Source organism: Argiope bruennichi, chromosome 7, assembly GCF_947563725.1.
Source record: "Argiope bruennichi chromosome 7, qqArgBrue1.1, whole genome shotgun sequence".
Taxonomy (NCBI): Eukaryota; Metazoa; Arthropoda; class Arachnida; order Araneae; family Araneidae; genus Argiope; species Argiope bruennichi.
The window spans coordinates 16,003,928-16,017,774 of NC_079157.1; the positions used below are offsets into that span (position 1 = coordinate 16,003,928).

Here is a 13,847-nt window from a genome sequence, read left to right on the forward strand (position 1 = left end):
TGCGCGTTGCCGTTATAATAAGCTAAAAGTTTAAATAATTGATTGGCATCATTTTATTTTTCGCATACAGCTGTGATAAAACCAGCGGGAGTTGTCTCCCGAAAACTTTCTAGTATACTCTCTAATCAATTTGTCATGCCACAGAACGCCTTATATCCCATAGTCACAATAGTCACATAGTCACAATATCACAATAGTCACGAAAGATTAATTTTTGTTGTGAATTTATCAATTTTACTCACATCTTTTGTGTCATCCTTGGCGAGTTATTTGGCGATTAATCAATGGCATGCATTTAGTAGTATCAAATTTAGTAGTATAGAATTGAAAATCGAATTTATTTTTTAAACACATTTTTCTTAACCAATTGAAACAAAAATTTGACATAAAACTGCACTTCTAAGCATAACATACCTAATCAAATTTAATTTGATACATTTAAGCCATTGCGTTTTGAATTATCGCATTAACATGTTTTTGACAGACCAACAGACGGTCAACTACTTGTTGGATTTCGCTCAAAATTTAGCAGGTCTCTGTATTATAGATGTTAAATCTGTGTTCCACATTTTATCTATCTAGCTCTCTTCGTTTTGTAATTATTGTGCTAACATATTCGAATAGTCGGATAGGCGGATTTTCTCTGAGCAGATTTTGTTCAAAATTTTATAGAAATCTGCAGAATTAGTGTAAGAATCTTATACCAAATTTTAAAAGTCTAATTCAAACAGCAACCAACAGTTTTTGAGTTATCGCTGCCATAGGTAGACAGACGGACATTTTCCAAAAATGTCCAAACTCTGGGCGATCTAAAACGTGTTGATTCGTCAAAACCTCGAGTTCGAATTTTTCGACGATTATTAATCTTTCTCTATGCTACAAATACGAGAAAGTAAAAATATTCAGTATTTCATTTAAAATAGATTTTTGGAAAAAATCGTCTGCAAACATTTAACAAACATTTTAATGACTTCTTTGAAATTCTGCAAACAGTCAAAATTTTATTTCACCAGAAAATAACTTTTTTTAAAGAAAAAAAATATTTTTTCTTTAAAAAGTTGTTGAATTTCAGTTAAAATCTTTGTTAAATTCTTTAAAAAATATTTATTTTCTATCTTAATTTTATGCATTTATTTTTCTTTCTCCTAGCGCAGTCTCTCGGAAACCACGAATTTGATGACGGCCTCAAGGGTCTCTTTCCTTTCTTGAGGAACTTGAAACCGAAAGTAGTGGTGTGCAATATAAATGCATCGAAGGTGCCCGAATTTGCAGAATTAGTTCACCCTTCCACCATAATAGAAGTAGGAGGAGAAAGAATAGGCGTCATCGGATATCTCACTCCAGAAACAAAGTATTTATCGTCTGCAGGTGAGAGGATATTGTTTGTAAATTAGATTTTTCACCTCTATTCTCACCTCGATCTAAGTACTTTTAAACAACATTAACTTATAACTGATTAAATTTTAGTATCCCAAAATTTGGTTCGCGACTATCCGGCTTCCGTACTATCCGACCTAGTTTTCTTTTATCAAAATTAAATGAGAAAGGCAAGGCTTCTATTAAAGACTATTTCAAAACCTAAGAATTATAAGTTTTGACTCTTATCTTAAGGTTACATTTTTATATCTGTGTAATCATTTATCAGTGTAAAATAAAATAATTTTAAACCAGTTTAGTAGTTTCCCAAAGAATTAGGCCTACGATTTACGTTAATGTTTTGTTTATGTTTCCTGCATTTAAGTTGTGCATGGCAAAATTTATGTTAACCCTTTAAAGGGCCATTTTTTTCTAGTCATGTTATGTTAAAATATTTGTAGGCTTGAAATTAGAATAAGGAAAGGGATTCATTTAATTTATTAGATAAATTTAATTTGATTAATTAATTAATTTGGTTAATTAATAATTAAGTAACAAAGCAAGACACATCATTTTGTGTGAGATAAAGAACTGAAGCATCCAAGTTTCTGTCTTTCTAAAAAAATTTGTCAGAACTTATGCCAACCTACATAATTTCATACAAAAATTGATAAATTTGGTGGGAAGCATACTTCCCACGGCCCTAGAAAGGGTTAAAATGTGTATATCCTTTAACTTACTTTTTCTTTAATAAATTCTTGAAACGCGCAGTGCAGTATATAAGCATATATAAATTACCAGTACAGAGCCTTCATATTATAACTCGATACCTTACCGATAACTGCTTCTACGATTACTTACTACTACTTACCGATAACTGCCTCTTCACCGGGGTGCGGCTGCGTTCACATTGATATAAATGGAGTGCTTAGTACTCAATCAGAAGTGAGAAAATACGAATAATAGAATAAATTTTAACAGTGAGTTTTGAATAAAAAATGTGTCTTCTGGTATTGGTGGGCAAACAAAGGAACTCCGGCCTATATACTATGTATACGAGAAAATTAAAAAAAACTAAAAGGCTAAAACAATCCATTCTTTTCAAACACGAAAGAGATCAAGTTAAATAAATAAACTTTGATTTATGCAGATGATTTGGAATTCGAAGATGAAGTCGAATGCATCAAGAGAGAAGCCCGACGTCTGTCCACCGAGGAAGGTTTGACAAAGATCATGGCAGTGGGTCATTCCGGTTTTGCCGTGGACCAGAACATCGCCAGAGAAGTGCCAGAAGTAGACATAGTGGTCGGTGGACACACAAACACTTTCCTCTACACAGGTAAATGGAGAATAAATCTATAATAGAATTAAAGATTTTTCTTAACATTCATTTATTGCTTAAATAAGTTTGCTCACTTATATTTTTTTTGTATCTTTTTAAATTCTCTTTCTCTTTAATTTTATATCTTTGTTTTTTATCTTTATATAAATTTTTATCTAAATATAAATATTACATTTTTATCTAAATATAAATATTACATTTTTATCTAAATACAAATTATTCGTTATTTTTTTTAATATTTTTATAAATTATCGTTTGGTTTAAAGCAATTTTGTGTTTGAAGTAACAGTCAGCTCATATTTTAAATTATCGTCTGATATTATAAAGTTTTCTCTATCTGCAAAATATGATTGTGAATAAAACAATAAAAACAAAAAAGAAAATAGAAATTTAATAAATGCATTTCGCGTTAACAGTTTAGAAGTTAAAAATTATTCCGAATGAACAAGCTGGTTGCCAAAGAAGGCTAACAAATTATTAAATAAATAATAAAAAATTAAAAAACAAAAATAATAAAAATATTAAATTAATGATGAATAAGCAGCACCGATAAGAAAAAAACCCTTTTAATTACCATAAAAGAAAAGAAGTGAATCTGAAAAAACAATAGAGTAATTTTAGCTAAACATTTATCAAAAGAATTAAATTTTAGTAAGAGATTTGCGATTATTGTCGGTTTCTTATATAATAAAAAATTAAAAATGGGGAGAATCGAGAAAAATATAAAGTCAATTCCTCGTATCATTTAAATTCCCTTTTATTGCCAATATTTAAGAAAGATATAGCATATTTTTACTTACATCTTCAAAAAGCAGAAGAATGCCTTCAGAACAAAGCAAGCACCTATGCATCTAACTGCAACTGTTTTTCTGGAATGGGTTTGGGGGAATTAAACAAGAACATTTCCCTACCTTTTACTAGCATTCCCCCCCACCTTGCGGAGGGGGGCACCAGTAGTACTTGGCCGAGAGGTTAACGTATATATAAGCAGGCTTCCGCTTTCCTGTAGGGTAAAGGACGCGGTGGGCTAATGATAAGGTCTCGGTCTTGGGGCTGGAGGGCTCGATCCCGCTAAAGATTCTCCGTGTATGTGGACTTGCTGCACATTAAATCTGACGTCGTGGACCAAAATTCTTCCCACTAATGGCGAGCGAAAGTTTGGTGAGCAGATCCCACCTCAGGTGTTGTTCTCGTCATCAGTCTGAGTTCAAATTGCAAAACGGTTAAAATAATCTCTTTTGCTAATTTGTCTGGGGTTTGAAATTAAAAAAGCCGGTTAAAGTAATCCTTTTCAAACACTGAAGAAACCAAATTTAATAAAATTGCGTATTAAATAATTTTATTTATGTAGATGATCTGGAATTCGAAGTTAAAGTCGAATTTACCTTCAAATTTACAAGGTTTGTCCCTAAATTGCCTAGTGTTGCTTTCAAACGGGATGTTAATGCAATTAAACTAAACTAAACTGAACCGAAATAAATCAAGAACAGTTGGGTAAATTTATTTGTGTGGTCGAGTTATCTCTACTTCTTTAATGGAATGTGCTTCTTACAGGTGGATTTGTACCGAGATCAGTGATGATCCTTAGAGCACAACTTCAGTTTTCTGCTTTATTCTGTTACTAGCCACTTTTGGCGACCAGACGGATCGCCAATATTACCGCTCGCTATAATTTTGAATTAAATATTTTAAGTAACTGGTCTCTTAATAGATTCTCAAACAAAACATTTTTAATCTTCAAATTTTGATAGTCATACCAAACTTATACTGTTATTTAGATCGTTTCGTTCAATTTACTATATATATTTTGCTAATCTGTTGTCATTTCCGGTAAAACTTCAACTTTAATTTAAAGTGGAAATGATGAAATTGCAATTAATATAAAGATATTTTTTAATAAAAACCAAGCGTTTTATTTTATTTATCACCTTTATTGTTATTTATTTATTATTATTATAATTGAATATGAGTATTGCAAACAGAATCGCTCGGTATATAAGTCTTATGTGAACTACAAAATATTTTTCATAATTTGCGTAATATCTCAAAGAATAATTCAACAAAAATTTCTCAGATTCAGCATAAAATTCAGTTTCTAGTTTTGCTTTCAAAAGGATTGAAATGAAATCAATAAAAATATTTTGTTCCGGCCTATAAATATATTTCAAAAATCATGAAGTCTAAATTTAATGCTTTAAGGTATCATATTCTGAGAAATATTCTAGACACACCAAATTTTAAATAAATAAATGAATGAATGTTTCTATTTTCCACTATCAACTAAAACTTATTTATGAAGTTTTGAATGTTAAAAATTTAGAAAAACTAAATATTTTCATAATCTTAGGCCAATTAATCTTGAGAAACCTGCGCGCTGATTGGCTATTTTCTTTGAAACGATCGATGGAAAATCTAAAATTATCATTTTTTTATTGAAGAGTGATATTCAAATTTTCATAAATCAGTCAGTTTAAGTGATTGATTTAGTTGATTGGAAATTAACTCTTTTTATTTAAAATATTAGTGTTTCAAGAACATTTTGTTAATCGTGATTTCCACAGCAGAAGCTTTATGTAAAATCAAAAATTCGTTATTTATTAGAGCATTTATTGAATCAAGTTACATAAAATATAATCATTTTCCATTTAGACCATTTTAGCAGATCTGTGTCTTACTAAAGGTTTACAAATTAGCTGTGTGGCCCGCGAGTTCGCAAATTGTACAGACTAAGTCTATGGCAAAGGATACCGACGTGCTCTGATTGGTTTAAGCCTTGGCATCTTTTTTGCAATGTTTTGCCAAAAAGATGCCATACCGAAATATATTTTTATAAAAATAAATAAAATTTGTGAATTTATCTCCCTCCTATTTTTTACGGTTTACATGTAATATTAATCTGGAACGCATATACAGCAGAAAAGATCAAATCCTGAAACCTAAATTCAGGAAATATAAAAATTACAATTCATTAAAAAAAAATTGTGTGCGTTTCTTAATATTATTTTGATATAACTAAATAAATTAGCTACGAAATAACATATTCCGTTAAAGCTTACATATTTATGCATTTTGGGCATTAAATAATCATCTCCCCATATGTAGTCGTTGGGAAAGTAACAAACGTTCAGCAACAAGTTTCAATGACTGCATAAATTATCTAATAAAGGCACGAAAATCATAGAAAAATAAGAATTATTTCATTGCTGCATCATATGTTGAGTAATTACTTTCATTAAGTTTTTATACATCTGTGCATAAACAAAATTAGTTACTTGTATTACTAGTATTATTAGTAATATTTATTATTAATTTTTTTAATTAGTATTAGTAGTATTACTAGTAATATTTAGAGAAAACAATTATATTAATAAAAATTAAATCGTGTTGATATTCACTCGTATCTTCCATAAAACTAATGAAAGGTACAAGGTTTGAGCCAAATAAGCGAAAACTTCACTATTATGAATGCAAAACATTACCAAAACGATGCCAAGGCTTAAACCAATCAGAGCACGTCGGTATCCTTTGCCATAGACTTAGTCTGTACAATTTGCGAACTCGCTTGTGGCCCTGATTTGAATAGATATCCTGTTCATATTAAACAAAACTTGCCTAAAATGAAACTGATTTATTGGATTAATAATATAGAGAGCGTAAAAGATCATAAAATAATTTTTCTTGAATTTATTTTTTAGAAAAAATAATATTTCATATTTGTTTCATTTCCTACAGACACGTGCCGAAAATTATATTTTTGTAGATTTCGTTTCCAAAAAGATTTAATTTATTTTTAATTGGAGCTTTAATCAATGTGATGGCAACACAATTTGAAAAAAGCTAATTTTTCCCATGAATGCGAAACGTGCTCGTGAAGCTTAAATTTTATTTTTATTTTGTACGAAAAAAATTGTTGAAAAATATAGATAAAATATTTATTTAAAAATTCATTAAAAATATAAATTTAATTTTAAGGTTAAAACATTGGGATCATTTAAAAGATAAATTTTTGATCTTTAACTTCATGTAAAAATCTTTTTTGTGCGGTAATATTTTTGGAAGTTATAGTAGAAACACTCCAAAATTTCACTTAATTTTTAAATCAATAAAATTCTAATTAAAAATTCGAAAAAATAACCCCCAGGTGCACATTCCCGGCTCCAAGGTATACACGTGCCTAATTTGATAGCTGTAGGTTGAATGGTCTGGCCTGTAGAGCGCCAACACACACACACACACACACACACACACACACACACACACACACACATTGAGCTTTATTATAAGTATAGATAATGATAATTCGAAATACGTTGGAGGGAGATAATTCTTTTCTGAATACTTAAATTTCTGCTCAAACACCAGATGCATCACCCACGGACTTTTAAGAGTATAGATTATTAAAAAATAAAATTACAAAAAAATAAATCTGGGACCACACCAGGATATCAGAGGTGGCTGTTTATATTTTATTCCTTCGCAATTTTTTTTCTGAAGTCATTAATTTTTCTTTACACACTTTTGCTAGTTTGATTCAGCATATAATTGCTTCTATTTAACTTTTAGATACATTTTATTTAATAGCTCATTTTGGCAACAGATTCATGAATAAGAATCTCCATCATTCTAATAATTGCAAACTTCTTATAGGTTCTTCACCTTCGATAGAAGAACCCCAGGGACCTTATCCAGTGGTTATAGAAAGGGAAGACGGCTCCAGGGCGCTTGTGGTTCAAGACTTCGCTTTCGGGAAGTACATGGGTTTCTTGGAAGTCGTGTTCGATGATGAAGGAAAGGTTACCAGTTGGCAAGGAAATCCTATACTGTTGGATTCATCAGTGCCTGAAGGTAAAGAACAGCATAAATTACTGGGAAATCTTTTAATCCATTTTTATTTCATTTCAGTATCTAAAATTGAAAAAAAAAACTACCTGGGATAGTGGTTTCACCAAAATATGCCGGCATACTCTCTAATCAACTTGTTATGCCAGAGGCACCTTACATGGCAGTGACCTACAATTTAAATATTAACTTTTGGCGTGAATTCAGCATTTTTATTGAATCCATGGCGACATCCTTTGCGAGTTATTTGCCGATAAATCCCTGGTCTATAGATATTACGGAAAATCATTCTGGGATGACAGCCTTTGTAGCTAAAAATCCCTTAATCCCCTTCATTCAAACAAACAAACAAACAAACAAAAACAAATTTGTGTTTTAGAATGCGTTTTTTAGGAAAGAAATTAAATACATGTTACCATCTTATGAAATCTTGCCTAAAATAAAATAAAATTATGTTACAGTTGTAACAAAGAACCAGGAGAGTGGCCTCCGCAAACCTTTCTCGCATACTCTATAATGAGCGTGTCATGCCAGAGAACACCTTATATGGCATTATTGGCTTACATTAGTTAAGAAATATTAACTTTTGGCACGAACTTGGCATTTTTATTGAATCTATCGTGTCATCCTTGACGAATTACTTGGCGAATGCCTTAAAAATATCGGAAAATCGAATTTGTGTTTTATACATGTTTTATTCAACCGATTGAAACAAGAATTTAAAACAATACTGCAGTTGTAATAACAAAATGCAATATCAAATTTGTATTTAAACCATTGCGTTTCTGAATTATCGCATTTCCATAATCTTGAAAGTACAGACATACAGCAAGTCAACCAGTTTTGGCTCTACTATATATTGCTATATATTGGCTATATATTTGGCTATATATATATATCTACTATATATTTGGCTCTACACTATAGATGCTAAATCTGTGTTCCGAATTTTATTTATCTATTTATTTTCGTTTTGTAAAAATGGCATTAATATATATTTGAACAACCGTACAGACCGACTTCATATAAACGATTTTTGCTCACATTACAAATTTGGTTTAAAGTCCGTTTAGCTCAAAGCATTTTTGAATTATCTTTGTCACAAACGAATAGACAGACGATCTCAGATAGGTCTAAAATGGGGAGAGTCGTCACAATGTTTGTTCGAATTTTTTGGCAATTTCTTTATTTTCTCTATACTAGGGATATGAGAAAGGAAAAAAAAATCCTTTGAAAATGTAAAATGTCATTGAAAGTGCATGAAAAATTATGAAGGTATGTAACTTGTATATTATGTAGGTATGAAGTTTAAATTGTTAATTGCTCAGTGAATAGTTATTTAAGGTATGAATACATGTTTCTGGACACATACTGTTGAATGTACTGGATACTGCACTTTATTAGAATTTTAAAAACTATATTCTGTATTTGCTAATTATTCATTTCATTTGACTGCAACACTTAAGAATTAATTCTTATCCATTTTAGCTTGCATTTAGAAGTAGAATATAGGTGATTTCTATCTGTCTATATAATATAATTAAATGCGTGCGTTTGCCCGATATTGTGTGTAAATCTATGTCTAAAATACGCATTGCTAGATATAGAATTATCAAATTTTACATATATTGGGTGTCTCAAAAACCTTCTATTTTATCAAAAAAGCTTTTATTCCTTAAATATTGATCGTAGATATATACTGTAAATTACAAAGTTGCGTTAAATAAGGTGTAAAATGTTATGAAATCAATTAAAATTTTCAGGGAATTAAATTTTAAAAGATACAAAATTTAAATTTTTATACGGACCCCATACAAAAAAAAATCCCGCCTTTGTGTAAAATGTGCCCCATCTTCTAATAAGGTCATGTACAAAATTTCAGAATTTTATCATGAAAACTCTCAAAGATATGTTAAAACAAAGTTGGTGAAGGGTCAATCACAAATTGAAATGTAAATGTTTACAGCTTCAGTGCAGATGACGCGACGCAGGAAAGCATCACAAGGAAATTAAATATGCTTCATATGTTTAGTTTTAAACACAGATTTTAAAATCTATGCTTCCTGAAAAATACTTTAACATTTTATATCGTGAATTACAGAATATAACTTAAAAATGGCAAAGTCAATGAACTTGTAAAAAAAAACTTATGTAATCTTCCTTTAAGTAATCTTTGCTTATGTAATCTTCCTTTAAGTAATATTTGCTTATGTAATCTTCCCTTTGTGTAATCTTTCCTTTAAGTTATTATTTCTACAAATTTTTAATTCTTTTAAACAAATAAAAAGCAAAATTATTATTTATGTGTTCAATCATTACTTTCTTTGTTAATTTGTGTACGACCCCTAAAACACGAACATCTGACATGATTTTTCCTCTTCGCGAACTCATATCCAGGCATCGAAAAGTGGTTTAAGTCAGCATTTATGCAATTTCACATCATGAACATTAAGCTGTGAGTAAGAATTTTAGTTTAAAGTAAACATAACCAATTCTCCCAGTGAACCCGAGGATGTATGATTTAGTTTTCCTCAGGATATAAAAGATTATAATTAACTTTTTGTTTGTTTGTTTTCTGTTCTATAGAGCCAGAGATTTTGGAAATCTTGCAGCCTTACGGAGAGGAAGTGAAACGCAGAGTAAGGCAAAAAGTGGGCCAAACGAACGTTCTACTCAAGGGAGATCGTTTGACGTGTCGCATGAAAGAATGCAACCTTGGAAATTTCTTGGCCGATGCCGCCCTCGACTATTTCATCGAACAGCCAACAGAAAAAGGCTGGAATTTTGTGGCTGTGTCACTATGGAATGCAGGAGGCATTCGATCGTCGATTGATGAAAGAATGAATGAAGGTACTGAATTTCTTCTCATGCATTTTTTAAGTAATATTTTACACGAGAGCTTATTTCCATGAAATAAAAATATGAAAGGAGAAAACTAAATTAATAGGATTGGATTGATGCCTGGTTTTTCTGTACCAGACACAATCTGAAACTCGTATTCGTTGTTGTTGTTACTTATGGCACTTGCCATAGACAAACCCGCTGATGAAGTCAGCGATTTTAAACCGAGTTTGTGCAGTAGCTTCTGAGGGTAAAAGCCCCTGAGCACTACGTCTAAGCCAAGACGCCGGATTTGATTGTACCTGATCGATACATTCATTGCCTGCCGGAAGGAAACTGTGAGTTCAATGAATATCAGTTCTGCCATTTGGGCCGAAGACTAATAACTGATACAAACCAAATTGGGATTTCGCTTCATAGAAAGAGTTACTGACGACTCTGTGCCAGTTGCCTTAAATTTGAGTGCCCAGTGCCAAGTATATTGATAGCCGAGTGGGTGAGAGGAGAAAAGGCAGACGTTTGTCGATAGAGTTAACACTTTGCCTGCCGAGGGCGTATATATATGTCTCCCTAAGTCAATGTGTTAGCTGCCCCTGGCGTATATACATGTCTCGCAACCCTATATACGTATATATATACTTGGCACTGGGGACCGAATCTCGCAAGTTATCCTCGGCAGGTAAGGGGTTAATATAGGAACCAGTGGGACTCGTCTACCCAAAACATTATCACATACTCTCTAATAAAGGTATTATTCTAAAGAACGCCTTGCATGACATTGGCGTACAAAAGCTACAAAATATTAGCCTTTGGCAGAAATTTTACATTTTGCTGAATTACCGTGCAACCCTTGGCGAGTTATTTGGCGATAAATTTCTGGTATGTTATTAATAATATCCGAAAATCGAATTTGTTTCAGACATGATTTTCCCAACCGATTGACACAGGGAGACAATGGTAGTAACAAAATCGGATATTAAATTTCAGATATTTTGGTTATAGAATTTTTAAATGATCGCGTTTACATGTTTCTGAAAGTACAGACGGTTAGCCGCTTGTTGGATTTGATTCAAAATTTTGTTGATATCTATATTATAGTGTTAATTCTGTGTACCGAATTTTAGCCATTTTCTTTGTTTTTGTACTTATTGTGATACCTTATATTCGAACAGCTGGATAGCCAAATTTCTTCTGAACGGATTTAGTTTAAAATCTGACAGAAATCTGCAAATTTGGTGTAAAGGCCGTATATCGAATTTCATGCATCTAATTCAAAGCGTTTATGAGTTGTTGTTGTTTATAATGGCACTTGCCATGGACAAGCTCGCTGACGAAGTCAGCGATTTTAAGCCAAAGGAGCGTCTCTTGTTTTAGTAGCGCCAACTAGGGCCAAGAGTACGTCTTAGCTACTCACGCATCATATTCGCTTGCACATTTTCTAGAAAAACTTTAAGTAATAGATCAAAAATTCTGTAATGCTGTAATTTCGGCTTTTTTTTTTCAAAGTGTGTGAGAGATGAGGACTTGAACTTTTCTCCGTAATTTAAAACGAGATTCGAAAAGAAATGTTTTTTTTATTATTATTATGGATGAATTAGATATTTACTTCTTTATTCCATAGTAGGGGGGGGGGTATTTCTTCCCTAAAGTGACAAGAAGCCAAATAAAATCATAATCGATCCTCTAAAATTCACAAAACTTATTTCTAGTCTTAATTGGGTCATTTAAAAAATATTCCGGTTTCTTTACGTCTTTCTTTTTTAAAAAGAAACATATCTCCGTTATTAATTATGTGTTTCAAATTTTTCGTCTGCAGCTATAGACGCGACATCATAGTCACGAAGAAAAATAAACATATAAAATCAATTCTCCCTATTTTTAAATTTCGTTTTCATAACTTCATTTTTGTTTTATGGTTTTGATTTCTCTGGCTTTAGTTATATCACGGGCAATGCAATGCAGGTATTGCTAGTATTCAGATAGAGATGTTTTATTAAAAAATTACAGATAAATTTTGATGCAAATTTTTTTCGTATAAATTATTGGATAATCAATAATTATTGATTGGTTTAGTTTAACAAAACAAAATTAAACATACTTAGATACAATTTTTAATAGTAAATTCAAAATACATAAAGTTGGTGATTAGTTCTTGACCCATTTATTATTATTTTATCAGCGGTATTTGTTATTTCAATTTTCACGAAAGAAATATAACACGGGAAAAGAAAATTAAAACATAATAAAAGATAATTTAGTTTAAGTTTAATAATGAGAAATATATAAAAATATTCAGAAGTTTATTCTGTAAGCTTTAAAAATTAGATCCAGTGTCTGATTTGATAAATTCATTTTGTTTAATGGAGAGTTAAGAATTGACTTTTAACTTTTTATATCTTTAAATAAATGAAGTTATTAATGATGAATTATAAACTTGCAAATATAAATTTCATTTCTTTGTAATTTAATTTAAAGCTAACCGCCTTCAGCAACTAATGGTTCTCTCACCATATTAATAGTATTCGCTTAATTACGCGAATAATTTTTATAAACTACATCTTATTGTAGTGAAGTAATGTTTTTGAAACAGAAACTGATGGTGGTGGCAGTAAAAGATTGTTAACCATTCATGATATTATCTAATGATCATGAGCTTCCATAAGAAATAAAAATCTATTCTCTAATAATTCCATAAGAAATAAAAATCTATTCTATAATAATCTAAAGCTCTGAGATTAATTCATTGATCGTCCTAGTTATTTTAAATATATAAACTACTATATAATAATGATATCTCAATGAAATCGGTGATGCACGTCAAATTCTCGGTACCATGCTAATTTCGGTTTAAATTGTGCATCTTGCTGAGGAAAGTGACCTGTCATTACAATGCACTTTTGCATGCTTTCTAGAAAACTACCCGTTTTCTTAAGCTTCAAACTATAGCTTGCAGAGCATCTTAAATTCTTACAACTAAAATAATACTCCAAGCAATTTAGAATTCCAACGGCTTGTTTATTCTTTCAACATAACAGCGTATCTTACAAGCATTGCCAGATTCTAGAAGGTTTACAATTGATCATGAGCTATTATACAAAAAAATAAACGAAATAATATTAACAAAATATGCTTATCAAAGAAAAAAATCGTTTGATTTTACTTTTTAATAATATTTCAACAAAATAAAAATAGTAGCAGTTATAAAATGTCTGAAAAGGTATCGTCTGCTAAATATCTATTAACAGATTCAGATTATGATATTTACCGAACAATGCACCATAATCCACAATTTATCTGACAAGGAATTGCAAAGTCACATAGGTTGAATCTATTATTCTGTTTTTATTTTTCGTATATTGTATTGATTGGTCTAATTTTGTAGAATCATTGTCAAATCATTCGCTAAATATTTAAAATAAGTAACTATACGTAACGCAATTGTAGCTACATCATTAAGAATGATTATTAT

General features: G+C 30.9%; 1 protein-coding gene across 1 annotated transcript in view; it reads left to right on the plus strand.

Annotated features, from left to right (window-relative positions):
• Positions 1–13,847, plus strand: part of LOC129976048 (protein 5NUC-like) — a 29,255-nt gene that overhangs the window by 7,147 nt on the left and 8,261 nt on the right. Inside the window, exons 3-6 of the mRNA XM_056089397.1 lie at positions 1,155–1,368; positions 2,507–2,695; positions 7,346–7,543; positions 10,124–10,387. Of these exons, the coding sequence (XP_055945372.1) occupies positions 1,155–1,368; positions 2,507–2,695; positions 7,346–7,543; positions 10,124–10,387 (865 nt within the window). The remainder of the gene's footprint in view (positions 1–1,154; positions 1,369–2,506; positions 2,696–7,345; positions 7,544–10,123; positions 10,388–13,847) is intronic.